Source organism: Alosa pseudoharengus, unplaced genomic scaffold (assembly GCF_046254945.1).
Source record: "Alosa pseudoharengus isolate Yale_2024_CS ecotype anadromous, Long Island Sound unplaced genomic scaffold, YU_APseudo_1.1 YU_APseudo_1.1_scf_7, whole genome shotgun sequence".
NCBI lineage: Eukaryota > Metazoa > Chordata > Actinopteri > Clupeiformes > Clupeidae > Alosa > Alosa pseudoharengus.
This window is the reverse complement of record NW_027468859.1, coordinates 17,467,027-17,480,876: the sequence shown is the minus strand read 5'-3', so window position 1 is coordinate 17,480,876 and position 13,850 is coordinate 17,467,027. Positions and strand designations below refer to the sequence as shown.

The following is a 13,850-nucleotide window of genomic DNA, read 5'->3' as shown; positions in this document are numbered from 1 at the left end:
CAAATGGTGTGAAAAGATTGTTAATAGTGCAAATAGGGCAGCAGATGTATTCATTTTTCACGTGTTTAATTGGCTGCTGCTATTTGTGTCATTGTGTGTGCATACAGTATGTTGGGGTGGGGATTTGATAGTCCAGTCTTTGCAGCGGGGGGAGAGTCAGTTTTTATTCCAGAGTAAGAGTTAATTCCATCTATCCCCCAGGTGGAGAAGATCATCTGCAATCTGCGGCCGGCCATGAAGCTCCGTCTGCGTTTCATCACACACATCAGCAAAATGGAGCCAGCCGCCTCAGTCGCTGCCGCTAACGCAAATGCTAACGCCCCACAGCCCAGCGCAGTCTCCTCGCCAGCCCCGCAGAGCAACCCCGGGCCCTCGAACGTGCCCCTCTCTGTGGCCCAGTGACTGACAGGCCTCCCCTAGGATACTTGCAAACTCGTTGTGAGCCAAGAGAACCGCCGGGGCGATTCTTCCAGAGCCTTTCTACATGGATGAATTGATAAATGGAATGGCGGAATGAATGGGAACTGTTAAGGAAAGTTCCGGTAGGGCTGTGATAAGTCGCACGGCCGAAAAGACAATGTGACTGATTCTGCCTTGGTGCACAAGGTCTTTGGATTTGCAGTTTTCTGTTACACTTATCATCTGGAGATGTCGGTGTCACATCAGTACGCTCCAATAAACTGTGTTTGAAGGACGATATGAGAGAAAAAGTTCTCAAATCTGACTTGATCTCATTTTGAGGTATTTCTGTATATGATCATTTTGTTTTCTATTATTATGATGCACCTGGCTGTGTTTTGATGTAATCTGTTATCTTTTCCAAGACTGACAAGCCATGTGCCTTGACATTTTTTTAGCCTCAGCAATCATGAACTTGATAATATAGCCTATTTGCTAATGTTGCAGTGTTTTCTCACCAAACAACAATAATGCCAAATAAACACTTTTAGTATAAATGTCGTCATTGCCCTTTTGTAAGTATAAACGGCATCTTTGCCCATTCTTTGTTTTGATTTGTTTCTTTTTTTGCCAGAGGTCACACATCTCAGGGTCAGACCACTGATCCAGACGTAGTTGCATGTTTTCAGACACAACACTCTTCAGACAAGTTCATTTCTGTGTCAGTGCCGCCATCAATCTTCTGGAGTTAAAAAAAAAACGATGTGGTTAAAGCTCAAGTCTGTGCTACTCACATTCTTTGGGTTTTTCTGTTAGCCGCCAGTAAATGAGTGTAAACAATCATTGATTCGTGGAGAGTGAAAAGGCACACTGTCCTCTTAGTCGCCCCTTCGGACTTGGTAGAAACGGAAGCTGCCTGCAGCTAATGTTAATGAGCCCTTCAGGGGGGAACCAAGCAGTGGACTGAGGCATCTTTTCACTGACCTCTCCCTAGCTGCTTGTCTCTTTTATGGAGGATGAGCTGCATGTAATGGCCTCGATCGCACTATGAACTCTGGCTTTGGCCATAAAGGGCTTTGTGATCCATAAATGCCTATTCAGTTAGGACGAGCAGGACTCAGTGGGTGCCTATAGGAGTCCCTTTTGGGGCTGCGCTCTTTGTTCAGGGCTTTTTTGTTATTTTAAGACTCATTAGGTTTTCATTTTCTCCCTTTTCGCTTTTTTAGAATCAATCGCTCATTAGTTTGTGAATTGGCTGTGGCGGCCATCTTTGGATGAAAGGGCCAGTTGCAGGTCCAGCTTATCTCGGCATAGGAGGCTGTTATCTTGGTGGACGACATTCACATCAGCCCTAATTGTGTCTGTGGTCGCTCCACTGGTAGACCACAGTATGAGTCACCCAAAAGACTCCATTTAAAAACCTCAGGAGTTCCATACCCCCCCCTCCTCTTAGGTGTGCCTCAAAAAGACTTAGAAAAATGACTTCAAAAGGGCCCTGTGATGATGATCCTCACAACCTCCTTGACTCAGAAGCCACATTGGCAACTCTTTTATAAATACGCACATCAGGAGGCCAGTTGGCATGTCATGTTATATATACTGGAGGCTATAAACTCAATGACCCAGATAATGTGCTCACATCTTGGTTGAATGAATCTGCCTCTTCATTCCTGGTTAATCCTAGCCGAGGACATAAATCTATTACACAACTGTCAGCAGCCTGTCTGATTGCTACATGGGGAAGAGTGTGTTGAGGTTAAACTGCTATAATTGCATTCTCATGTCATTATGGATGGACCACGTGTACAGTATATATTTGTGCTGGCTTCTCATATTGAGAACCTCATCACTTGTTCAGAGGAAACGAATGGTCTCAAGAGGCTGTAGTGAGTATGTGAGGTGGTGATGACTGTTTGCCTTGACATTGGGGATTATGATGTCTCCTCTGTCAGTGTCAGTGGAGGAGATGAAAGCTCGAAAAGCCATTATTCCTTTAACTCCGGGTTTCCTTAAAGGCCTTCAGAGCTCTTTAAGAGTAAAGTAGATAAAAGGGTCTGACGTTTTTTATGCCCTAGAGTCTATCAGGGTACAAAAAATCTTTTTCTTTCAAGAACTGGTGGGAGAGAGAGAGAAAGAAGAATGAGAGAGCGAGAAGCCCAGACCCCAACTCCTAAGGGCATTCCTCTAGTGATTAGTAATTATTTTTCCAGTCTCTAGACTCCTATTGCAATTAGCATAACGTGAACACAGAATATAGCTATTTTGGAAACCCTGTCACACTGTAAATGACGTGTGAAAAGATGAATATGAATCCATGCACATTCTTCTCCAAATAAAAAGATGGAAAATACTCATTGAAAATAAATCACGTGAAGGAAAGTAAAAACTGGGACACTGTATTCGGATTCACGCCGCTAGCATTTATTTATTCAAAAATAGCTTGTGCTGTGAGCAATTGCCCCCCCCCCCCCCTCTCTCTCCCTCATTATTTTCTGGTTGGCGATATAGTTGACACATATCTGCAGCTAGTGAGCAGCAACAGAGCGGAGCCAGACATGAATACTGATGGCTTGGAGGAGGTTACTCATGTGCTTCGCCTCCGGTCCCCGGTCACGGCAACTGACTCCCTGCTGATTCTCCCGCCGCCTCTCCGACTGGGGATTTGGGCGCAAATATATAGCGACTCAATAGCAAATCAATGGCAGGCTAATTGAATTAAATGAGTTTGATGAACTGGTGGTCTCCCAATGCACAAAGTCTCAATTAAGTCCAGCACTGTTTGTTCGACAAGGCCTCACATTCAAATTGTTATTGCAACACTTCAAGTCCATGACATTGGCATGGCCATATTTCACACAGTCTGATAGGAGACAAATAGTTGAAAACCTGACTAATTGTTATGTAGATGCATCCTTCAAATTAGTCCCCATAGGGCATGTCTCATTAAAACAAATGTGAATGTTTTGTCAACATGCTATTTACATCCTCTGAAGCCCCAGAGTTTCATTTATCGTAGTCCGCTGCACACATGTTTGGTTGGCTCTCATCATGTGTCTCAGACTTACACTATTTGTCATCATTGCTTTAATTTAGTCTACACACTTGGGTAAGCCTTGTTTGTGGTTCATTATTGATGGCAATGGATTACAAACTAGGATTACTAGGAGATTTAATCTGAATTAAATCTGAATCTGAATTAAACATAAGGTATATAATGTATGAATCATTGGAGAAATATGAGTAATAGGCCTATACATAAGTTTGTGTATTGGGGTGAGTATGGAATTTAATTTCAGTGACTAGACATGAAGATGAACATGAGAGTCACAGAGCCTAACCTCAAATATATTTTATCCAAATGTGTGCATTCCAAAACGGCTAGCAGATTGTAGACATCAGGTCCCCACCTGAGGCCCTGTGTCATCTCACTCCGGTTCTGACCATCTGTGACCCTGCTAAGGTGGTTGCTATGGCCACCACGCCGACCTTGACGACACCCAAGTGCGGACGAGCGCAGCTCTGACCGCTCCCCTGGGGCGTAAGCAGGGGCTCTTGAGCCAAGGTCCAGCTTAGAAGCAGGACTGATTTGCTCACAAGCACTTAGAGCTTGATTGGGTTCGGTAATCTGCATGGGCCTGGCAGAGTGGCTGTTACACAAGCAAGCAAAGCTGGACTTGGGTGATGATGGACGTACAGCTCGTCTGATCAGTATCATCCTAAAGGCTAAAGGCCTTTCGCTTAGCTCATCAACTAAGACTTCTAAGAAGAAATCTCACCGTATGTCCCTGATCACACACAAACATTCCAGAATTGCTTTGAATTTATCTTTGTTATCGGACTCCTTGTTGTTTATGGGGGGAGGTATTCAGAAGAACTGTCAACAAACACAGCTGTCTTTCTGTCGGGGTTTACAGATTATCATTATCACATTTCTGCACAATGTTTTCGTTAGGACATTCACAGCATAAATAACCAGGCTGATTCATGCATGGCCCTTTGCATCATTGCTCTGAAGGAGACAGGCTAGCTGCCTTAGGGAGCTGATTGTTGGGATATGAATGTGATAGATAGCCCCTTTCTTCTGTTTGTTTTCATTCTTGGCCTTTACCTGTATTTACCTGTATTTGGGATCCTCACCTCACAAATTAATTCGATCTCTCTCCGGCTCAGTCCTGAGTCCTTGTTGTGTGCGCCAAGAAGATAGGGGGAATTAACGGTGATCGTCTCGTCGTGTCTGCCTTTCGCAGCCCTCCCACCTGTGCCCATGCAGTGTAGTCTGTTTCTAATTGAGAGTAATCGGTGGAGCTGGTGCTGTTTGAGCCTGCGAGACCCCCCTCCACCCTCCACTCCTCTCACTCTGCCAGGCTCCTGCACGGATGTGAGGGACATTAGAGACCCTGTGGGGGACTTTTGGCTCCAGGCCCGGGGTCTCATATACGGCACAGATCAATGCACCGCGGATGTGGGTAGACTGGGGGATGAGATGGCCAACTGCATTTGGCCCCAGGGTCCCTTCTGGTCATTTATTACCCCTGGCTCCGCGGTGCCTCTCGGGGCAGTGGAGTTCCGCTGTGCCACTCGATAGGTCACCATACACGCGTGACGGAAGTCTGTGTCGGCTTGCGGTGGGCGTGTGTGTCAGATGAGGTTACATTCACTTGCCTGTGTCTGAGGTGACCTTCAGCGAGACATTACACCGTGCCAGAGTCACAACAACTCTTATCCTCCTGTGAGGAACTTGATAATGACCTCAATAGCCATTTAAATGGACCCATCCTCACATTAGCGATTGCATATTGGTCGATTAATCTACAAGGCATTGGCTTGGTGTCAGCCAGAATTAGATGTGAAATGACGAAATTCTAATCACAGTATGGTTCCATTGTCCACTGTTTGAGACAGGCCACATTTGTTAATGATCCGAAATGGTCTAACCCCCTACACCATATGAGCCCAGACTGATGGTGGGTAATGTGGCGGCCGGGTTTGGAGAGGGGTGCTCTCTCCTCTCAGTGAATGTGCCATGGCGACCCTTCAGAAGGGGCTCATTGTCTGTCACCTATTTCTGGATCCTATTTGTGGGTTTTGGAATGGTGGTCTGTGTTACCTGGCAACGTGGATGAGGACTGCACCCAGTGAACTCGGGGGTCTCTCTTTCTTTCTTTCTTTCTTTCTTTCTTTCTTTCTTTTTTCTTCTGTATCTCTCTCTCTCTTTCTCTCTCTGCCAGAATGAGTTTTCTCCGCCTGTGCCAAATGAGTCGGAAACAGGCATCATTTAATTAGTGGAATGTCCAAACGGCATCCCCTTGAGTGAAGAATAAGTCTGGCTGTTGTGAAAACATCCCCTGCAAACAAGGTGAGACACATGACTATTAGTTAAACTCAATGGAGCCCTGTTTTTTAATTCATCAGAATGCGGACATTTTTTATTTTTGGGATACAGGCAGCCTGTATGCCAGCACAAGGGTCCACGGTTAATGACTGTCCTATCCTCTCTCTCTCTCTCTCTCTCTCCTGTCTTGTGTAGAGGGCATATCCTTCCTGTTGAGAGGGGGGGTGGGGGGTGGAAAAACAGATCCCCATCTTCAGAGACCAGTGCCAAAAGTGATAAAAAAAAATATTTCCCCCCTTTTTTTCTCTTTTATTGTTTCTTCTGAGGCAGTGTGGCATGAGGGGCAGCTGACGTTCATGTGATCAGACAGGAATGCACACGGTCTTGCCACTGTCACAGAGACACACACATGCCTCCACGGCCGCACCTGACCTCAGTCTCTCTAGAGTGACATTGATGACTTATTTACTCTTTCTCTCTCTCTCTCTCTCTCTCTCTCTCTCTCTCTCTCTCTCATCTGCCCTTGTTCTAAGCCTGGAAACACCCACCCCACCCCCCCATACAAACACACACACATCCCAATCCTTCTTACTCACCATTCATGATGTTCCATATTTCAGAGCCCAGACTGGGTTTCCATGGCAACTGGGAGCATCTGGGAGGATACATGTCTACCTGGTGTTTGCCCGCGTGTCACGCCGCTATCTGGAACGGTAAGCCAAGCGTTGCGCCACAAGCCGAGCACAGCTTGGTAAAGGTGACACATTTCATTTTTTATCATCGCCTTCATCCACACCCTTGAGTGAGAATGACAGACAGAGAGAGAGAGAGAGAGAGAGAGAGAGTGTGTGTGTGTGTGTGTGTGTGTGTGTTTCTGTGGGAGAAGCACCCTCAGCCCCTGTTCATCACACAAGCTATTTGCCCAATAAATATGTCATATTGTTGTATAGAAGCCACAATTGCTCAAAGCAAACCTTATCTTTGGTCTTTGCATTTCGCATTGGCATCACTGAAGCCAATAAAGTCCATGGAAACACTTTGTAACCAAATTAAACCCATATGCTTGGGTTTTCCCTCTGACCAGAAAATATAAATGCATTTAAAAGTATTATGTTTAGCTTGGTGGTCCCACCTCTGTGTGAGTGTGTTTATTAGCCGTGGCACCACAGCAACTTACCTACTTACTGACAAGGCAGTTCTCAGTGTTCAAGGTTAATGTGGTCCTTGACTTGTACTTGACTGTGTAGATGAGTTCCATTAACAAAGGCCAATGTCTACAGGCACAATTCAGTATTTGTTTCGGGGGGGGGGGGGGGGTCATGGTCAAGCTTATCCCTGTAAAGCGCCTTGAAACATATTGTTAAGTTATGTCATTGAAAGGGCAATCACATTGGGGAGATGATTAGATTGACTTTGGAATGAACTGTAGTAGTGTGAAGAGTCCTCCAGGCGATACACCTCTATCATATTAATCACGTCTCCTGCGACTGCCGACTATTAAATCCGCTGAAATCAGTGTAGAGGACCTTTTGTGGATAGGAACAATTAGGACCATCTAATGTGTTGCAATATTGACTAATACATACTGTTTGTTTGTGGAATCAACAAAGCACAGGCTTCATTGATTCCACATACACATGATCAGTAATCATATTAGTTTATGTAATGGTTGTTATAGGATAGCTTTTCCTATAGTTCTTGATATTGTCTATGCCAGTGTTTCTCAAAGTGTGATCTGGGGACCACTGGTGATCCGCAGGCTATACCAAGTGGTCAGCGAGCAGACTTATATATATAATATAGATGAGTTGGTTGCAATATTGAACCAACTTCTATGTAAATCCAAACAGTTCTGCTACACTGCCTATGTAAGCTACACCAGTTTAAATCATATGAATCCTCTAACACAATAAGCAAGGTGCAAAGACAATAAGCAAGGTGGTTCAATGAGTAGGCCTATTGTGTAATATACTGTTGAAGTAGGTCTTCTGTTTTTTTTTTTTTAGCTAGGTGGTCTGTGAGGTCTGAAAATGTTTGAGAAACACTGGTCTATGCTATAGTGTCTTAACACAGACATTGTAGCCCACTGATTTTGTTCCCAGATACCAACACACGGGCCAGCCAGGGCTTAGAATATTACTCTCCTAATCCAATTCCATACTGTACTGCTCCTCTGACTGTTTAGTTCTTTATTAGGAACAGGGCAATAGGGAGGAGCTGGACTCTGGACTGAAGATTCCCACTGAAGGATTGACCCCAGACACATGTAGAACATAGGAGCTCTATGCAGACCAAAGGAGAATGAAATAAGGGAATGAGGGTTGCTGGCATTTTGTTCCGGTCCCTTAGGCCTGAGTGGGATTTTTCTCAAAGGAACCTATTATTCTCCGCACCTCAGCGTCAGGGCCACATACACATATTTTTCTTTCAGTACAGAAACCTGCAGCAGCAAGTCAAGGAAGCAATGTGTCAGCTAACTCAGCTCTGAAGACGACTCATGGCCAATTCATCTTTATTATTTTGTTTTACTGTTCTACAAAATTCAATTCCATTGGTGTAACACCAATTGTTTTGGTACCCTAGCAATCCATGAAGGACATAGAGATTTGCTTTGAACAAGCCAAGGTCAGTACATGATAACAACTGGATAGCACAGTCATGTAAATGTAAGCACCGGCTGTCTCCGTAGAGCCTCAGTCTTAACAGCATCAGAGATCTTGAAAATGTTATCCTTTTTTAAAGGCAAATCAAGAGCTTGATGGTAAAACAGGTCATCGATCTTGCCCTCCATTTTCCAAGAGCGCATATAGAATGGAAAATTGGAGAGATCACAGGAGAGGCAGAGAGAAAGAGAGAGAGAGAGAGAGAGAGAGAGAGAGACAAACGGCCAGACTTGAGGAATGCAGCCTCTTCAGCTTTGCGGTATGGCTTTAGCCGTTAAATCACTATCCCCCGTGCCTGCATTTCTGTGGGGGGAAGACGTCAAGGAGATCTCGAGGGAACTTCAACATGGCAGTCTTCTCCGCATCCTTTTTCTCCCAGGCTACAATTTGCCCACTAAGTGGAAAGAGCTGTGGTTTCTCCTCAGATTTGTAGCCCTTCATATTCCATGGCCTCCTCCTGGAATTTAAGAGCCAGTTTCAATTTAATTCTGGAATTTTTACACAAGCCTGATGTGATGTGTGAAGTGTTGAAGTAGAGCAGGGTATGGACAGGAATTGGTTTTCTCTAGCGCAGGTGGACTAGGCCTGAACCAGTGGCCTATTAGAGCACCACGTGAGCCAGGACTGTCGCTAGTTCTCTGGAGGTGTAGCTGTCTGAGCTTTCATCACCTATTGCCATCAAGTCAGCATGTCAGGACGAACAAGAAGACCGTAGCTGATCGTGTGTGCATGCAGCATGCAGAGATTTTAAGGGCCCTGCACTGACAGAGGGCCCCCAGAGACACCCTCCCCCCCCCTATATATTATTGGGGGTTCTAGAAGTATTGTCTGTCATAGGTCCCAATTTTTTTTAGCAGCCCCTGGACGGGTGTACCACACAAACAGACCTCCATTTGATTAGAGAAGGCACATTAGAGCAGTGTTTTTCAACCACTGTGCCTGGGCACACTAGTGTGCCGTGAGAGATCATCAGGGGCCTCATTTATAAAGCGTTCTTACGCACAGATTTGATCTTAGACCGTGCGTACGATCAAATCCATGCCAACGCTCAGATTTATAAAAACCGTCTTTGACGTGGAAAAGTGCTTATCTCCACGTCAGGTTCAAACTTGACCTACGACCATTTCCTTGTGGTAATGCCGGGGTACTGCAAGTCATCTGAGGTCTAAGTGCGATGCATTTTCAAAATTCCAAGACCAACGATTTCTAAAGACGTTTTTGAACGCAGCTTAATGTTTCATGGTTTGGCATAAAACTGCAAATGAGAACTATAGCCCACTTAAGAAAGTGAAAAGACGTAGCCTATAGCTTACTTATTTCACAATATCTAAAAAAAAAAACACCAAGACCTACGATAGAATAATTGAAACATTCTTAGGTGATCTAGTATATTTAGTGTTCTCACCAATCTAATATTGAACATCAAATGTCCAATTGCCCTCGTTTAGGAGAGGAAGGCATTCAAAAAGGCATTCGAACAGTTTGATAATGTTGGAGGTTATTGTGCAGTATTGGGAATATAGGATAGTATTTGATCATACAGTTTTGAATGTTAAAAGTGAATAAACTTTTTGAGAGGTGGATAAACTCTAATAAGAGGTGGGTAGGCCTAAACTCTTATTTCTGAAATTTCAGAGGTGGATAAACTGCGTTTACTCGCGTTAGCCTCCACTACATCCTAATTTGCGCTCATAGGCCTATTCCCAGCTTTGTAACAGAAAGGTAATATTTGACTGTAAGCTATACAATGTAGGCTAAAGATATTTTATATCATATATAGCCTACACAACCAAGGGACGGAAGTTATCCTCTGAAAGCAGGGCATCTTCATATTTAGTGTTGCGTCGGAGTTGCGTAAAGAGGTGCAGAGCGCGTACCTGTTTTTTTTGACTGGCAGTGCCCAAGATCAGATGACAATACGTGAGTTGAATAATGTAGGCTAAAATATAAAGGTAGGCCTAAAGCAACAATAAAGGACAATGTTTAAGCCATTGGACATTATTGAAAGAAAACGATAGCAAAGATATGCAGAATGAATGAATAATGACCGGCGAACTAGGCTACTTTTTCAGCAAAACATAGCCTATCCTAAACGTTAAGCCTACATGACTTATCACGCTTATAATTTAGTCCTCTGTTTTGTAGGCTAAATCAGAGTAGGCCTAAACATAAATGCTGATTATTCACATTACTGCAAGCAAAATGAATGAAAGCGAGCAGAGGACAATGGACATGGATGCGATCTCTTTCCAGAAAGCTTTGCTGGAAAAAACATAATTAGTTAAGCTATTCGAACTGACGCATATAGGCTAGTTAACATCAGATGGCATAGGCTAGGCCTATACAGTGTTTTCCATATATCATTTTACATAGGCTAGCTTTTAGGCCATTGATTTCATTAAAACATATGCTAATGATATTGATGAGGGGGTGTTTACAAGGCGGAGACCTAAAACCATCCGGCTGCGCACAAGTTGACGTTCATTTGTGATTTATAATCGGCACATCTGAAAGGGTGGTGTACGCACTTTTTCGTTTTCTCTGAATCACACGTACGATCATTTCAGAAATAATCTAAGATCAAATGAAGGATGGTGAAGGATGGTGAAGGATGTGGTATGCAGGCATTGTACAACGGGGGCCCCATATCCAGTATTCACAGAATCATCACATATCCAGATCATAACAACAATTAAATTAGATATAGTCACCTACAAATGAAACAGAGGGTGCTTGTTTTATTGAGCAGGTCTTCCATAGAAGCCATAATAAGGCCATATCTGTGTATTATTTGACATTTTAGGCTATGGTATGTTTATTTTTTCTTCACACAATATGTTAGTGTGCCGTGGGACATTTTAAGTGTCAAAAGTGTGCCGTGGCACAAAAAAGGTTGAATAACACTGCATTAGAGTGGAAAGCTAAGGGGAAAAGAAATTAGGCATACTAACTCCATTGTGGGCACGACGTGAGTGGGAACCGCAGGTGATGACTGAGTGGTGAGAACGCTGCGGAGGCCGTTACGGCTGTCTGCCGCTCAGCGTTCATTAGCCGACGGCAAATTGGCTTCATCGCACCAAGAGTTCGAATAAGGTATGAGCTACACCAGGCGCGTAACTGAAGCGTTCCGTTCGCGATGCGTAAAATTCATTTTAAATGAATGGTCTATTTTTTTCGAATGTACGCGCCGCTATCACGTCTGGTGTAGCTACCTCCATTGATTATAGTGGCAGCTAATTGTTGCAGCAGACGCTATGCGAACGGAACGCTTCAGTTACGCGCCTGGTGTAGCTTCACTGTAAGAGGTCGCATTCTGCGCTCCACATTTCCATGGCATGCGCGCGTGTATGTTATTCCCGGTGGTCTATCTCGCCTCTCTCTCTCTCTCCCCCGCGGGCTCTCTCGGCAGGACTCCACGGCTAACGGCCCCATCCCTCGCCACAAACGTGCAAACGCTTAGACGGACTCTAACGGTTTATCATAACTGAATAAATTTATTCAGGAGAGGCCCCTCTTCTTCATTCACCTCCACTCGTTCCCATGGAAATGAGAAATAATCAACAGTCCGGGACTGAACAGAGACAGGAGGTTACGGCTGGATGATTGTTTGAAGGAGGTGCTGAGGTGAGAGACAGACAGAGGTTTAGGCACACATCATTGCAGATACAGAAAGGGGAAGGTACTCACCTGAATTCAGATTTAATTAGCTCTAATTAGAGAATGATGCTTAAAAAAATGCCTGCCCTATCACACCATGCAGTGGCAGGCATGGCAGCAGCAAGACAGAAGAAAACAGTCACAGATAACACGGTTTTCTTCGGTCTTGCTGCCACGCCTGCCACTGCTAGTAGTGACATAAGATATGGATCTGTTTGTCTCAGGCATGATTCAAGCATGGTGTGATAAAGGGCAGGCATTTCTTGTGAGAGAGTGATTGGCTGTTTAGGCCAAGTCTCTCCATGTTCACATAAGAGAAATCTTAATCCCAACCACATTCCCCCTACAGTATACATAACCAGCTAAGCTGATCAATGAAACACCTTTGAGGGTGCAGACCTCATCCAAAATGGCCTGTGCAACCCCCACTGCACATGCAATTCTCACCCACCCCAGAGGGCAAGCGCTGTGTTGACAGGAGTGTAAATGTGTGTGTGAAAGGTGACATGGGTTTGACCTCCGTTTCACTTCTGCTGAGACTGGCGGTTTCGCCATGGGGGGAAGGAATGATGCAATCCACTTTGGATCTCTATTGTTGCATGAATGAGACTCCACCACTCATGGGTTTAAATATACAGTGGGGGTAAAATGGTCATTATCAGTCTCACTGTTTAGTTCACAGTGGCAAAGGTGCTTCTTTTTTATGTCACTCAGACACATGTGTGGAGGACAATGAATAAGTGGAGACAGACCAGTGAGTGGACACACACTAGAATACAAATCTGTTGAGCTCTGCCAGAGCAGACCTCAGCCTAGGGCTGGGCGATATGGCTGATAGAAATGTTTCATATCATATTGATATCGCTATTATTCAATTTAAACACTTATATTTTAAACTTAGCCTTCCTCTGATTTTAATCACCTCAGTTATCAATCAAGGCAAACAGGGAAAAGAAATGTCAACACATGAAAAACACTGTTTCTTTTTCATGTTTCACTGTTTGTGTTTCTCCGCAGGAAATGTGTTAGTCAAGGTGGTGGCTGCATAATAGGCAAACATTAATTAATGTTAATTAATTAGCCTACATTATAATTACCGGTATATATATATAATATTATATTAATATAACATTATATATAAACTACTGATGTATTTTGAATATATGTTATTTATTCATGACAGCACACTTTATGCAGATATTATAGGTAGGCTACCGTTACTATTGCCAACAGCTCTACCTCTTTATGTCTCTTGCTGCTTCAGCTGCCAGCAGCACTGGTTGAAGCCTGGAGAAATTGTAAACAATTGTTTTGGCACTGTTCCTTTTAGCTCTTTGTGTCATCTGTGTTCACTGAAATCATTCGGTCATTAGAAAATATGTGTGTGTGTGTGTGTGTGTGTGTATGTGTGTGTGTGTGTGTGTGTGTGTGTGTGTGTGTGTGTGTGTACGTGCTGTTGGCCAGCGGAGAGGGTGGGTGGGTGGGGGGTCCTACGTATTGTGAAGTCTTGATAAATAAAGCCCCCCCCCCCCACACCAAAAAAGGATAGCATTTAGATTTTTCCTGACTATTCCCGAGCAGTGATTATCTCAATAAGTGCATTTATTCTGTTGGCACTTCCTTGGTGTTGCCATGGACACATTCAGTGAGTATGTTGTGGCTTTAGTGAAACTGGCAGTTCTCTGTCCATCATCAGATAGCAAACCTAGCAATTAGCTTTCCATCCTTTCATGACACTGATCTCTCTAACCACTGTCACAGCTGGGAGAAGGAAAGCCTGGTCTCAGACTCAGGTGGCA

General features: G+C 44.1%; 1 protein-coding gene across 1 annotated transcript in view; it reads left to right on the top strand.

Annotated features, from left to right (window-relative positions):
* The window catches only part of med23 (mediator complex subunit 23), a 62,247-nt gene extending 61,297 nt beyond the window's left edge, over positions 1–950 (top strand). The window contains exon 29 of the mRNA XM_076273312.1: positions 202–950. Within this exon, the coding sequence (XP_076129427.1) occupies positions 202–402 (201 nt within the window). The 3' untranslated portion in view covers positions 403–950. The remainder of the gene's footprint in view (positions 1–201) is intronic.
* The last annotated feature ends 12,900 nt before the right edge of the window (positions 951–13,850 follow it).